General features: G+C 55.8%; 1 protein-coding gene across 1 annotated transcript in view; it reads right to left on the reverse strand.

The window, feature by feature from the left end:
* Positions 1 to 12,705, reverse strand: part of LOC123025226 (cytoplasmic phosphatidylinositol transfer protein 1-like) — a 51,039-nt gene extending 38,334 nt beyond the window's left edge. Inside the window, exons 1-2 of the mRNA XM_044433776.1 lie at positions 12,641 to 12,705; positions 5,841 to 5,977 (exon numbers count right to left, since the gene is read on the reverse strand). Of these exons, the coding sequence (XP_044289711.1) occupies positions 5,841 to 5,888 (48 nt within the window). The 5' untranslated portion in view covers positions 5,889 to 5,977; positions 12,641 to 12,705. The remainder of the gene's footprint in view (positions 1 to 5,840; positions 5,978 to 12,640) is intronic.
* Between the last annotated feature and the right edge of the window lie 298 nt (positions 12,706 to 13,003).

Here is a 13,003-nt window from a genome sequence, read left to right on the forward strand (position 1 = left end):
TTTTTAATTTAATGTTTATATTTTTGATTTATATTATAATTATTTTAACTTAGTGTTGTAAGCCGCCCCGAGGCTTCGGCGAATGGGGCGGCATAAAAATGTTTTAATAAATAAATAAAAATAAATAAATAAACTAGCCGTTGGAGGAAAGGGTGGGAATACAGGAAAGGGGTGCTGCCGTCTGGGAAACTCCCAAGGGCCACATGGGGCCCCAGATGGACCAAATCTGGCCCAAGGGGCTGGGTTTACACTTACAAGTATTCTTATCCTGCTTGCCAGCCAGAAGGGATCCCCGAGCAGCTTAATTTCATTGTTACTCGATGTCAAGTCATTGCTGACTTATGACAATCCTATGAATGGCTGAGGTCTAAACCGTCCTGTCCTTGACGGCGCAGCTCGGCTTGTGTAAACTCAAGGCCACGGCTTCCTTTATACAGTGACATGGGGTCGCCCCTGCCTCCAGACTTACAGTCCAGAACACACGGACAAGAAAGGACTCGCCCAGTGCCAGGTCCAGGGCACTGAGTCCTTTAGGGCTGGCCTGAAGGGGATGCAGCGTGCTGGGGGGTGAAGCCAGGCCTCGCCGGGCAGCCCGTCTTGTGAGAGCCTGCAGAAAAGGAAGCAGCAAGGACAAGCATTCCGCTTTAGGGAAGGCTCGGAACGGTACCTTATAAAATTAGAAAGGTGACATTTCATCGCAAATTCCAGGGGAGTCAGTTGTGAGTCCCCCCAGCGGAGACACACGCAAGCAGTGCAATGTACAGGAATCCGCTTTCTCTATCCCCCCGGCCCTTAAACACCCCCGCGTGCGATCCACACAGCCCTGCACAGTCCAAACTGCCCCATGGAAGTTGGGGGAACAGCACAAGCCTGTGCATAGCAGCTTCCACTTGCACACACGAGGCCAGCCCCAGCTGCACAGCACACCGCTGCCTTGTGAGATGTGGAAATGCGTGACGAGGAGACAGCCTGCATAAGGCAGGAAAAAAGTGACGATCCGAAAGGCAGTTTGCATTAGCCAAGGAGTCCCACCAAGAGTCCCACTCGAGTATCGAAGCAACAAGGAGGACTAGCAACTTTTAAAGGAACAAGCACAGCAAGAACCTGCAGTTCCCTCTATAATCGCAACAAGGTCAGGACTGGTAGGAAGGCGTCTCACTAGGTTGTCGAGTGAGCCCCTTACAGGGTTAGTCAGTGGGCCCTGGTACCCTTTATTTTCCCATAATGCCTGAGAGCAACGCCAGGTGGTCACCACCGTGGAGCATTAAAGCAAAACTGCAGCTGCCCCTTACTCAGCACTCAGCACGGGCAAAGGCAGCACTGACTCTTTAATGGCCCCATCTTCCGAACAGGTGGCCCAGTTCACACCCTGATGTGCCGCCACCTCCTTAAAGTTTCCCCTCCCCAGCCTTGCTGCTTCTGACCCTTTAAGGCAGCCCACCCAAGCAACTCCCATCCTCTTCCATCCCTGGCCTTGCTGGCTGGGGCTGTTTGGAACTGAAGTCCAAAACGCCACCCTGAGGAAGGTCGTAGCCTTTGCTTGTTTCCTGTTTCTGCGGAAAGGACGGCTCAGGCCGGCGAGCTCGGCTGGCTTCTGTGGTCCCCATTCTCCCGGTGGGGTGGCGTGTGTGGGGGTGTGCGTTCAGTCTGCCAACATCCGTTCTGCGGCCAGGGTGGGGGCCGCACAGCCCGCGCGGGGCAGCCAAGGGAAAGCCGTTCCGACTCTCCCGAGTGCCGTGGCATACCTTTAGTTGCTGCCGCTCCACAGACCTGTGCGTGAGGAAGTTTCCATGACGCAGGCTGCCACGGCAACTAAGGCCTTTCACGTGAGGAGGCAGGAAGCTGCGTGATTGACAGTCCTTGTGTGGAGCAGGGAGGCCGCTATGAAGCTGACGACCCCCCCCCCCCACACACACAGCAGAGCTGCTGAGGCACCCTGGCTGGTGGCTTAGCCAGCAAGCGGGCCGCCCTCCCCCTAGGCCCCAAGGCCCCAATGATTCCGTGCCTTGGCACCCAGTCCTACCACTCGGTATTGCTCGTTATCCACAGTGAAAGGCAGTGCTGTGCAGTGGTCAGAGTGCTGGACTGCGACTCAGCCAGGAAGCTCCCAGGGTGTCTTTTCGCCAGCTGCCGACTCTTAGCCGAACCCACCTCACCGGGTTTGCTGTGAGAATAACGTGGGAGCTGGGGAGAGCTGGGTGGTGCAGTGGTCAGAGTCAGGCCTGGGAGTCAGGAGAGCTGGGTTCTTCACCCCGCGTGCAGCCAGCTACAAACACCTACTTGATCCTGACATTCACAGAGGCACCATCCTCTCCTGGCCAAGGGACCCCACAGAACTGCGACTACATGGGAGGAGATGGAAGGAAGGAGACTCACGCAGTGCATCTTGGGAAAAAGCAGGGCAAAATGGAAGAAACCCATCGAGGTGCTTTGGCTGCAATGTTGAACGGGGGGCTGGGGGATTCCAGTCCCCACGGAACCCACTAGCTGACTCTGGGCCAGTCACTGCCTCTCAGCCCAACCTTCCCCACAGGGTTGTTGTGGGGAGGATGAAATGGAGACGAGCACTTTGGAGGCCTCTGGGCTCCTTGTGATCAGCAGCAGCCGCAGCACTGTCTGCTCTGCGCCCGCTGCCGCAAGGCCCACGCCCGCTTCAAAGGTGCCAGAGCAAGTTCCACCAGGAAGTCCGCAGGTGCACCAAAGCCAGCCACTGGTCCATCTGGGCCTGGTACTGGCCACCCAGCACTCGCCAACCCAATAACCTCTACGTGCACTGCACCGCAACTCCCATCACCCCAACCAGCATGGCCTATGATGAGGGATGATGGGAGCTGTAGTACAACACATTGGGACGGGGGCATCTGGTTGATTTACTCGGATTGCTAGCCCTTCTCCAAGGTCTTCCAAAAAGTTCTTTCCAGCCCTGTTAACTTGCAGTGCTGGGAATCAAAGCTTGGGCTTTGTGCAACCAGAGCATTCCAGGAAAAATCCCATCCAAACCACAGTGCCTGCTTTCCTTTCGGGATGCTAAATTGAGATCTGAAACCGGAAGCATCGTGCTGGAGGAGAAGCTTTGGGAATATCCTGGACTGACAGAAAGACAAACAAGGGGGTCCTGGATCTTGCTTTGCCTAGAGGCAAAAATGATTGTGCTGAGGCTGCCATCCTTCAGGCACATCATGAGAAGCCAGGACCCCCTGGAGAAGACTATAAGGCTCGGGAAAGCCAGAGGCAGAAGGGGAAAGGGAAGACCAAACACAAGATGGATGGACTGCACGAAGGCAGGCCCAGCCTTGACTTTAGAACCATTAAGCAGAGATGTCATGGATGGGGCGTCTAGGAGAACTTCCATTCAGCGATAACTTGATGGCACGCCACAACAACAACAAACTGAGAGATAGACTAAGTGTATTACACTCAAAGGTGAGCATCCAAAAGATGCGATCGGTGCACATGAAGTATGCAATTATATCAATATTCAGAAAAAGACAAACATAATCCTGGAGTATTACTAGCCAGTTCTAGTAATCCTATTTCACCAAAAGCCTGCAGCAGACAAAGCCACTGCAGAGAACCTGGACAACTTATCTGTAATCTGAGAGTCCTGATCTGAAAGAACAGAAAAAGAAAATTCAGTTACTTGGCCCAGGTGACGAAACCACGCAAAGCTCTTCTGGATCTTATCCCATATCAATAACAGTTTGCAATGGAAAGACACTCACCACCTGCAAAGTGCCCCCGTTGTGTTGATGTGCCAAAGCACCCAGGATCACACCTGACCCAGCATGGGCAACTTCAGGCAGTCGGGAGCCAAGGACCTGCCCACCAACTGCCCTTGGGCCACATCATTTCTATAGCAGCAAAAATGGGGAAAATAGCTGCAAGACTTCGAAAGGACACATCTAAATATCTTCAAGCTGAATTCGGAAAGAATCCCCACAAATTGTTTGGGGCAATGTATTTTCCCTTGCAAGTGTCGAAGGAGTTTTTGATTAAAACTGCTTGTTTAGGTTGGATCTGTCCCGCTAGTATGTCTATGTTGCTCGAACTGACTTTTTCTAAAGCCTTGTCCCAATCCAGCCACTGCATCCTCAGCAGCTTTCATCCAGTCAGCAGCAAACTAGTTCTCGGCATAACCATGATGCTGGGGCATCTATGCCACGCAGCCTGTGGTCCCCCAGGGAAAGCTGCAGGCTCCACTCCCAATTTATACTGAAAGGGAGGCTGGCCTTATGGAGACTTAACATGGGAAAGAAAATAGCCCTCGCCTAATGAGCCCTCGCGCTTGACGCTGAGAAACACACATGCACGCCCATCATCCAGCCTAGCACACGCAGAAAAACAATTACCGCTTCAGTTCTGCCGGGGCTGGAACCGCCAGAAACAGCGCTGAGTTCAGCAACAGAAGGACCACAAGCCGTCAACCACACACCCCAGAACTGGGCAATTAACACAGCCGCAGGGAAACACTCACACCTTTCTACAGTGAGAAGATCTCACATTGATCACTTCTGCTTGCACGGAAAGGCACAAGACGGAGGCTGTGGCAGAGAGAGCTAGTATGTTCTGCTGGTGCGGAGACAAAGAAAAGGGCTCCAAGTGGAGAGATCTGGAGACTGGCTGGGCCCAAGAGCCAGTTCAGCAGTTCAAGAAAAGTGGAGGCTCCCTGCTTCGAAGGGCACTGCTTATGGAAAAGTTCGCACAGGGCTAGGAAGTCCATTTTCCTATCGGCATGTTAGCTTTCTGCTTGCAGGGAGATGCTGATGTTGGGGGAACAAGCTCCCTCTTATGGGTGTGCTGAAGAGGTTCACACTAGAGAGAACTGTGCCACGCAGATCCCTGGATGGAAAACTGGATGAGACTGGGGGAAACTATGCTTAAATCTTGCCTTGAAACCCCGAAGACCCCGTGACACAGCCAATGATCAGGAATGCTAGGAGCAGAAGTACAAAACTTCTAGAGATCTACTTTCTGTCCACCTTTACTGAGAAGCAGGTTTTATTGTCCTCCTTTCTGGCCGCTGGAGGCTTTCCAGAAGCGAGGCCTAAGAACACAAGACCACTCTGGTGGCTTGAAATGGAAGGCAGCTGTGAGACCTTCTCACGCAAGGGCTACCTGCCCTGGGCCTTGGTGGGGCCACCCATGTCTGCCAAGAGGCAGTGTCCTGCTTCAGACCGGAGGGCATCCTTTGCACCACTATGCTCTCTTGCCTGCTTTTCCAGGTGAGGGAAACCTCTGCTCACCTTCTCCACCTGGCTGGCTTTCCTGCCTTACCTTCTGCCCAGGTCTGTCACTGACTCTCTGCCAACAGAGCAGTCTTCAAGCATACACTAGACCAGGAACAGGCAAACGGGCCTTCCAAGCTGTTTTGGACTACAGTGCCCTTAACTCCCAACCGCTGGGTATGCTGGCTGAGGCTTATGGGACTTGCAGTCCAAAACACACCTGGAGGACTCTGGGTTACCTGTCCCGCACCAAATATTCCTGGATCCCCTCTGCAATCCTGACCTCTATGGACAAACCCTCTGGCAATCCGCAGTTGCCAATCCTAGGCAGGTGCCCTATGCCTTACCTACGCATGGTCTCCTGACCACAGGTGTGCAAACCCACCTCTGAGCTACCCTGAACTCCAAATTCCTCTCCCTGCGCCTCCAGCTCCTGGCTTCTTAAAACTAGGGGGCTGCATCCCTGCCTGTTGCCCATTTCTAGGGAGCTCACAAAGCAGCTCCCCAGAATCCAGACAAAGCTTGGGGGCGCGTTTGGCTGCATGGAATCAAGCCGCCCCCGCCCCCCCCCCCCCAGCAGCCGGGCAGCCGTCACCGAGAGCGCCCGGGATTTACCTCTTCGGTGGTGAGGGGCATACAGATGCGGTACTCCTTCACCAGCATGGCTGCTCGCTCGGCTCCGGACTGCCGTGGAAAAGTGGGCTCTTCACCAGCCCGCTGGTCCCCAGGAGTCCCTCCAGCATGGATGCATCCTGCAGGGAGACAGGAAACCCCAGGCCGGGCAGGGGAGGTGTTAGGGCAGAGCGGTATCAAACTCCGGGAACATACTTGGTGAAGCAGCCAGGGAGCCGGCTCACACTCCTCTCCCCCCCGCTTCCTTCTTTGCTATAGCACAGCTCTGCTTGTGACTTCATCATGGGTTGCCATGGCAGCAGTTGTGAGGTCACCACTCTCCTCACGTGGCAATCCAAAAGAGCCAGGCCATGGGAGGCAAAGAGGGGAGCAGTCCCATGTCTGCCGCTTCCCCGCCAGGGGTGCCCTCTGCCCTTCTGGAGCAGGCCGGCAGACCCCCTCTTTCGGGCTATTTCGCTCACCCAGCGGGCAATCAAAAGGCAGGCCTGACACTCAAGGAGGGGTGATAATGGGAAGAAAAGAAACCAAGGAGGACGTTGGCACCAGCTGGAACTCTGGGTCAGCCCTTGGAGCAGAATCCAGGCTTCTCCTCATCTATTTTTAGTAGCAGGGTGGAGACTGTTGATGTGATATAATGAGCAAGACAAGAATGCACTTGATCACGTGCAGAGACCCTTCTGCCCCCTCTACCAGGACTATGTGGGCAGATCTAAATGAGACAGAGGCATCTTCCAGGCAAGCTTGGATCTCAACCCCTCCACTCAAATTAGATGCTAATTCAATTTAACCTCCACTTTCAGGACAAAGCCGCATCACTGTGTGCAAAGCTCGCTGCCCGTAATTTTGCGTGCTTGCTGCCTGGCATCTAAATTCCGCCTGCTTCCAACTGGAAGCTCCATCCAGTCAAGAGCTGGGATTTCTTGCTAGTATGACTTGCCGGAGTTGAAGGGGAGGGCCAGAGGAGCCGAGTTGCCCTGAGAAGGCCACCCGCCACTCTAAGAGACCCAACAGGTGTCCGTTTTGGGGAGCAGAAATGGGGTGGGGGTGGTGGTGGCAGCAACAGCCCCATCGCGGTTCATTACTTCTGATGCCGTGGCTGTCTCCATCCTCTCAGGCTGGTGCCCCAGGGAAGTGGCGGTCGCCAGTTGCCAGCCTGGGCTGTCTGTCTGTCTGTCTGTCTGTCCTGCCCAGTTGCTGGTACAGACAATGCCGCCAGGAAAGACCCCCCCCCCGGCTCAGCAGGAAGCCTCCGCGACGTGCTCGAGCAGGTGTTCCACATGCCCTCTCGCATGCAGTCGCCTGCTCACAGGCTGACACGGCTGCGCTGCCATGTTTGCTCGATGGAGTCCCAAGTGGACGCCAGGGAGGGCAATGAAGGGCTGCGAGAGCCTGGGCGGGGCAGCCACGTGAGCCCCGCAAGCCCCCCTACTGACTCGAGGATGCTGAGGAGTTGGCTTTAATGGGTGGAAATGGGGAGGAACGAGGAGCTGCTGGGGCGCAGACAGAAAGAGGCACAGACTGGGGAAGCAGCTAAGGTGTAGAGCCCCCCCCCGCCCCGAGTTTCCCGATGGCCATGCCCCTTTCTCCGCTCCCAGCTTTTGTGATGCTTTCCTCCCCTTTCCAGAAGGCCGAAGGGCTCCACCCAAGGCCTACGTGCTGTCAGAAGCTACATGAGGTGGGCATTTCTGCCTCACCCACCTCTGGAAAGCCGCCCCCAAGAGATTCCTGGGCATGGGGTTCGGCTCTGACAGGAGGACCCCTCCGCACTGCAGCCTCTGCCCACACGCAGCGTGTTAGGAAAGGCTGCACTGAAATCAACGTTAAAATCATGGGGAACTGTTCCATAATTGCTGCGAGGTTAATCGTCGTGAAGAACTGCAAAGTAAACTATCATTACCAATAGTTTGATTGGTATAGAGAAGTCTGGAATATGGCCATGATGATACAGTGAGAAGAGGGCATATAAAGAAAAATAGGTTTCATGACATTTGAGGTGTATTTATGGAGTATGTCTTCTAAAAAGGGATTTGAACCGTCAAAAGAATCACTGCAGTTTTGGAAGGGGAGAGTGTTCGAATGAGGGGGTTTTTTTTAATTGTAAACATGCAACTTTTGGTCCTGGTGGCAGGGGGCACAGTATTTTTAAGAATTATTTTAATTGTATGTTTAATTGTATATGTTTTTGTTTTAGATGTAGTATTGGTTTGGTTGCATTTCAGATTGAAAATTAATAACATATTATTTTTAAAAATCATGGGGAACTGCTCAAGGATCTCCCATGTTAAGACAGAGCTTGGTTCCCAAAGGTCACACGTAGGCTAGATCAAGCAGTCTGACTCTGGATTGACTCTTGCTCTGCTCCAGAGGAAAGCAGCTGCTTAAATCCCAGTCATGGCTTCCTTCAGAGTTGTCCAAAGTCTTACATAGACGGTGGGCTTTCGGTTTAAGCCCCCATGGTTGAGCTCATCCATACTTCTTTGCACTGCCTTTGGACTACAACAGAAATGATGGCTTGCGTCCCCTTCTCCAAGGACCTCAGGGCTGCAGGAATGGTCCTCGCCCTCCCCCTCCCCCTCCCCTTTGTAAGGTCAGTTCTGCTGATCGTGACTGGAGTACTAAATTGGCACTCGGCCAGCCTGGGGCAGCGGCCAGTGTTGGACTGGGGACCCGGGAGAACAGGGCTCCAGTCCCCACTTGGCCGTGAAGCTCACGGGGTGACTTCAGAACAGCCTGGGCCTCTCAGCCAAGCCTACTTCACAGGGTTGCTGTGAAGATAAGATGGCGAGGAGGACCAAGTGTGCTACTTTTGGTTCTTCTAGGAAAAGGCAGAATATGAATATAATACATTAATCTAACAAATACTTCAATTGGTGCAAAACAGAGCTGCCAGGTTGCTGACGGGGACTGGGCGTTGTTCTCATATAACTCCAGTTCTCCGTCAGCTTCACTGGCTCCCCATTGAAGTTTGGGCCCAATTCAAGGTGTTGGTTATCACCTATAAAGCCCTCAACGGCTTGGGACCTGGATATCTAAAGGAGCGCCTGTGTCCATATATGCCCTCCTGCCCCTTGAGATTGGCAGCAGAGACCCTTCTCCAGGAACCCTCCGTGAAAGATATTAGGAGGGTGAGTACCCAGAGGAGGGCCTTCTCTGCGGTGGCGCCCCACCTATGGAACATGCTCCCCAGAGAGGTTCGCCTGGCGCCGTCGTTATTTGTTTTTCGTCGCCAGGCCAAGACCTCTTTATTTAAAAGTTATTTTAATTGTTAATTTATGAACTGTATTTATTGGGTTTTTATGTACGTGCCGAGATGTTTCCAGTTTTTTAAGTCTAATTATATAACTGCTTATTTATGTTGGTTTATTAATGCTGTAAGCCGACCCGAGGCTTTTTGCGAATGGGGCGGCATAGAAAGGGTTCAAATAAATAAATAAACGCAAATCAATCATCCATGGGCCCCCAAAGACACAAAGCCGCAGAGGTTTTGCTCCACCTTGCAGCAATTCTTCTCTCAGCTCCCGTTCAGCTGCCAAGAACCTACAGCTGGGCACGGAGGGCGCACCATGAACTGCACCTCTGCGAGCAAGGGTCCTGATGGGCTCGCTTGCTCACTTGCTCTTCTCCTGTGCTCAGGCAGGTCCCACTTGCAAGCTGCAGAGAAGCATTTCTCCTGGAGGATGTAAAAAGCGCTTAAGGAGACCCTGCTTTTCCAATTCTCCGCTCCATCACTCTCACAACAATCCTGCAAAGTAGGGCTGATGTCGACAGCACAGCTTGCCCTAGCGCTTCCAGGGGGCATCACAGCTGAGGCGTGGGCTCTCCTGCTCCCCATAATGAACACTTTACCCTGTGTATTGTTCTAACTATGCGACGCTGAGGAGGGCACGACGTTAGCATCCAGACTGCTGTGGCTGGGCTGCTGACCACGGACTGGGACCCCGAGGATCCCTTCTTACAGCAAGCCCTCTAAGTTATCTGTCGCCAGGCACAAATGAAAGTGCAGGTTAGGGCCTGCAATGCCCTCTGTGGCTTGGGACTGAGTTACCCAGAAAAATGCCTTCTGGCCCAGTTTTAAGCTCTTCAGTGGAGGCCCTTCCCTCAGTACCACTGAGGCACTTTTGATGAGGATACGAGAGAGAGCCTTTCTGGGCCCCTCCCCGGATCCGGAACATCTTGCTTAGGCACTTTTAACTTGCTTGTTTTTTATGCCCTATTTTAATAAACATTGCATTTGCAGACCCGGTTTAACTGCCTGAAGCAACATTTCTGGACAGAAAGCTGGGATGGAAATATAAATAAATAAACAATAGAGAGATGGAAGGACTCCCTTTCCAAAATCCGTTTCTTGCTGGGACAATGCTGCGCAGGTTTGAGGGCTTTGTGCATCAGTGGAGAGCCCCTCCCTTCTGGGTGGAATCAGCTGCAGGGCTGTGGCATGGCTGGCCAGGGGAGCCCAATTTGAAAGCCCCTGGGGGTATTTCTGTAACATGCCAGGAAAGCCATCTCTGCCCCCCCCCCCCCCGCTCCTCTGGAGCACAGAGGCACCAATGAACAGCCGTCACACTTGATCTTGGCCCAAAAGGCAGGGCATTTATAGTGCAACTACTAACGGGTTCTGACAATGATAAATCTATTCATGTTTCGCATACAGCTGCCTTGACTGAAGTCCATGATAGACAGAGATCTGGTTCAGCCTCAGAGCCAAAAGCAGAACCCACCTATGTGTGGGTGTCGAGGGTGGCGGGGGTGCACCAGTGCGTGTTACGGAAATCTGGACCACGGTAGTACATTTGCATGCAGTACTTTGAAGGCTTTCAAGAGCCAGATATTGCTAGGGCAAGCCTTTCTGGGTTGCAGTGAATGATACTGGGTAGATGGACCTGTAGTCCGAACCAGTATGAAGCTGTCCCTGATCATCTGCATCCCACCTACCAGCCGCAGCCGCTGCTGGCCGGCTGCAAAACTCCCTTCCAGAAACAGGCATGTAGAACCTCTAGCCCAGGTTCCGGCTTACAAAGAAAGCTCCCATGAGTTCCTCTGGCAGGCAGGGTTCCAAACCGCACCTCCAGGAAGCATTCCTGCCGTCCTCGCCAATCTGTGTGTGATGGGGACAGGGGCTCACTTCCCACTGTGGCTGCTATTCTTAGGACCACCCTCGAGGTTCAGCACATCCTGCTTGGGATTAGATCAGGAGCGCACACAAGCCAAGGAGGTGCCCCCCCCCCACAGCCCCTCAGCTTTACACCCACCGCCACTGTGATGGAGTTAAGCAGGAAATGCGGCACTGGGGATTCTCTTGCACAGATTTCCTCCTACTGCAGGGCTAGCTTGCTAATAAAGAATGAAAGGCACTCTGCACATACTCAAAGACACTGCTGCTTCACATGCTAAATTCTGCTGTCACGAGAGGGCCTGAGGCTCGCCCCTCCTCAAATCCACCTCTTCTCATCTCAGGCGCCAAACCCTCCCCAGGCCACACAGGGGGCACCTTTCTCCCTCCGTGTGGCTGCCATCAAACGCAGCAAACCCCAAGTCCCATTTTCCGTTGCAGGGTCCCTCTGCAGTTTGATCTGCAGCACTGCCCCTCAAACCCCTGGCGTGGCCCGGGTTGCCCTCCCAAGTGAGAGGAGCGGGGAGTGCCTCTGCGCACGTGCCGAGCGCCTCTTCCTCAGTGTGTGACTCGGGCTGCACGGCTCCCTACCCAGCGGGAGTTCAAAGGGCGTGGCGGGCGAGCGGCAACCGGCGAAGGCGGGGAGGGCGGCGGGAGCTGCGCCGCGGCAACGTCCGAGCGCGGGGGGCGCTGATCTCCGGGCTGCCCCGCCACCGGACGCGCCGCCTGCGCGGTCCCGCAGCCCAGGCCGGCTCGCACCTGCCCCGCCGCTGCCAGCGAACAATGGCTCGGGCGGGGCGGGGCGGGGCGGGGCGGGGAGGGCCGGGCGGGCGGATGGATGGGCAGCGCGGGCGAGCGAGGGAGGCGGCGCGCCACGCCCGCCGCAGAGCCTGGCTCCAGGGACGCAAATTTTCCACGGGGCCTGGAGCCAGGCAGGCAGCGAGCAGACAGCCTGGGCTGGCAGCGCCTCCGTCGGAGCGCGGGCGGCTGATCCGGTCGGGGAGACCCGGGGGCGGGGGGCCAGCGGCGGAGGGACGGGGCCAGAGCCGAGGGCTCTCGCTGGGAAGCGGCCGAGGGCGCGCTCGCCGTCCTCCGGGTTAGGAAAGGGACCGGCCACGTGCTCGCCTAGGCAGGCAGCCCTGGCCCGGGACGGGGGGGGGGGTGGCGGGGGAGGGCCGCAGAGCCCGCCTTCTTTCCTCGAGGGGCTCCGCCACCCCGAAGACTCGCCCGGCCCCGCTCGCTACTCTGGCGGATCGCTGCTGGCTCGCAGTGCCTCCCCACCCGTGCGCGCCCTCCACGCAACTCGCCGCGTTCGGCAGCGAGGCTCCTAAGCATCGGCCCCGTCCCCCCCAAGGGGCAGTCCAGAGCCCCGCCGCCGCCCTGGGGTTGCCGGGCGCGGCGCCGCCACCGAGCCCCCTCCCAGATTCTCCCCATTCTCCGTTTCCGCCCCCGGCGCCCATGGCCAGCCAGGCTTCCCGCGCCGGCCCCGCGGCTTTTCCCGCTCCCGCCGCCGCCGCCTCTTAGTCCCGTGGGTGGCCCGCCGCCCGCCCGCCTCTTCTCCGTCTAGGCTCCCTCCGCGCGCGTCCTGCCCCGGATTCCCTCCACCCGTCCCCGTCCAGCCTTTCGCCTCCTAGTCGGTCAGCCCCTCCGCGCCCCCGCCGCGCGCTCCCACCTCCGCTCGCCTGGTTCCTTCCCGGCTCACCCGGACACGGGTCTCCAAGCAGCCGGCTTCTTCGCCAATCCGTCCGCGCACGTCGCCCGTCTGAGCCGCCCCCTTCCTGGAGGGGGTGGGAGGCTGGGAAGAATCGAGCGAGCGTCCAGTGAAAGAAGGAAGGAAATACCTTTCCGTTGTCCAGGGGAGCGGGGAAGGAACCCTGCGGTCACCGTAGCCAGAAAGTCCAGAACGGCCCTTTCGGGCAACTTCCCCGAGCCAGGGCCCGTCAGACTACAAGTCCCACCATCCTCGCACTCCAGCAAGTATGGATGCAGCACTGCTGGACCAGTTTTGATCAAGGGAAAGCAAGATCGCTGCGTC

This window comes from Varanus komodoensis, unplaced genomic scaffold, assembly GCF_004798865.1.
Source record: "Varanus komodoensis strain SLA01 unplaced genomic scaffold, ASM479886v1 scaffold26, whole genome shotgun sequence".
Taxonomy (NCBI): domain Eukaryota; kingdom Metazoa; phylum Chordata; class Lepidosauria; order Squamata; family Varanidae; genus Varanus; species Varanus komodoensis.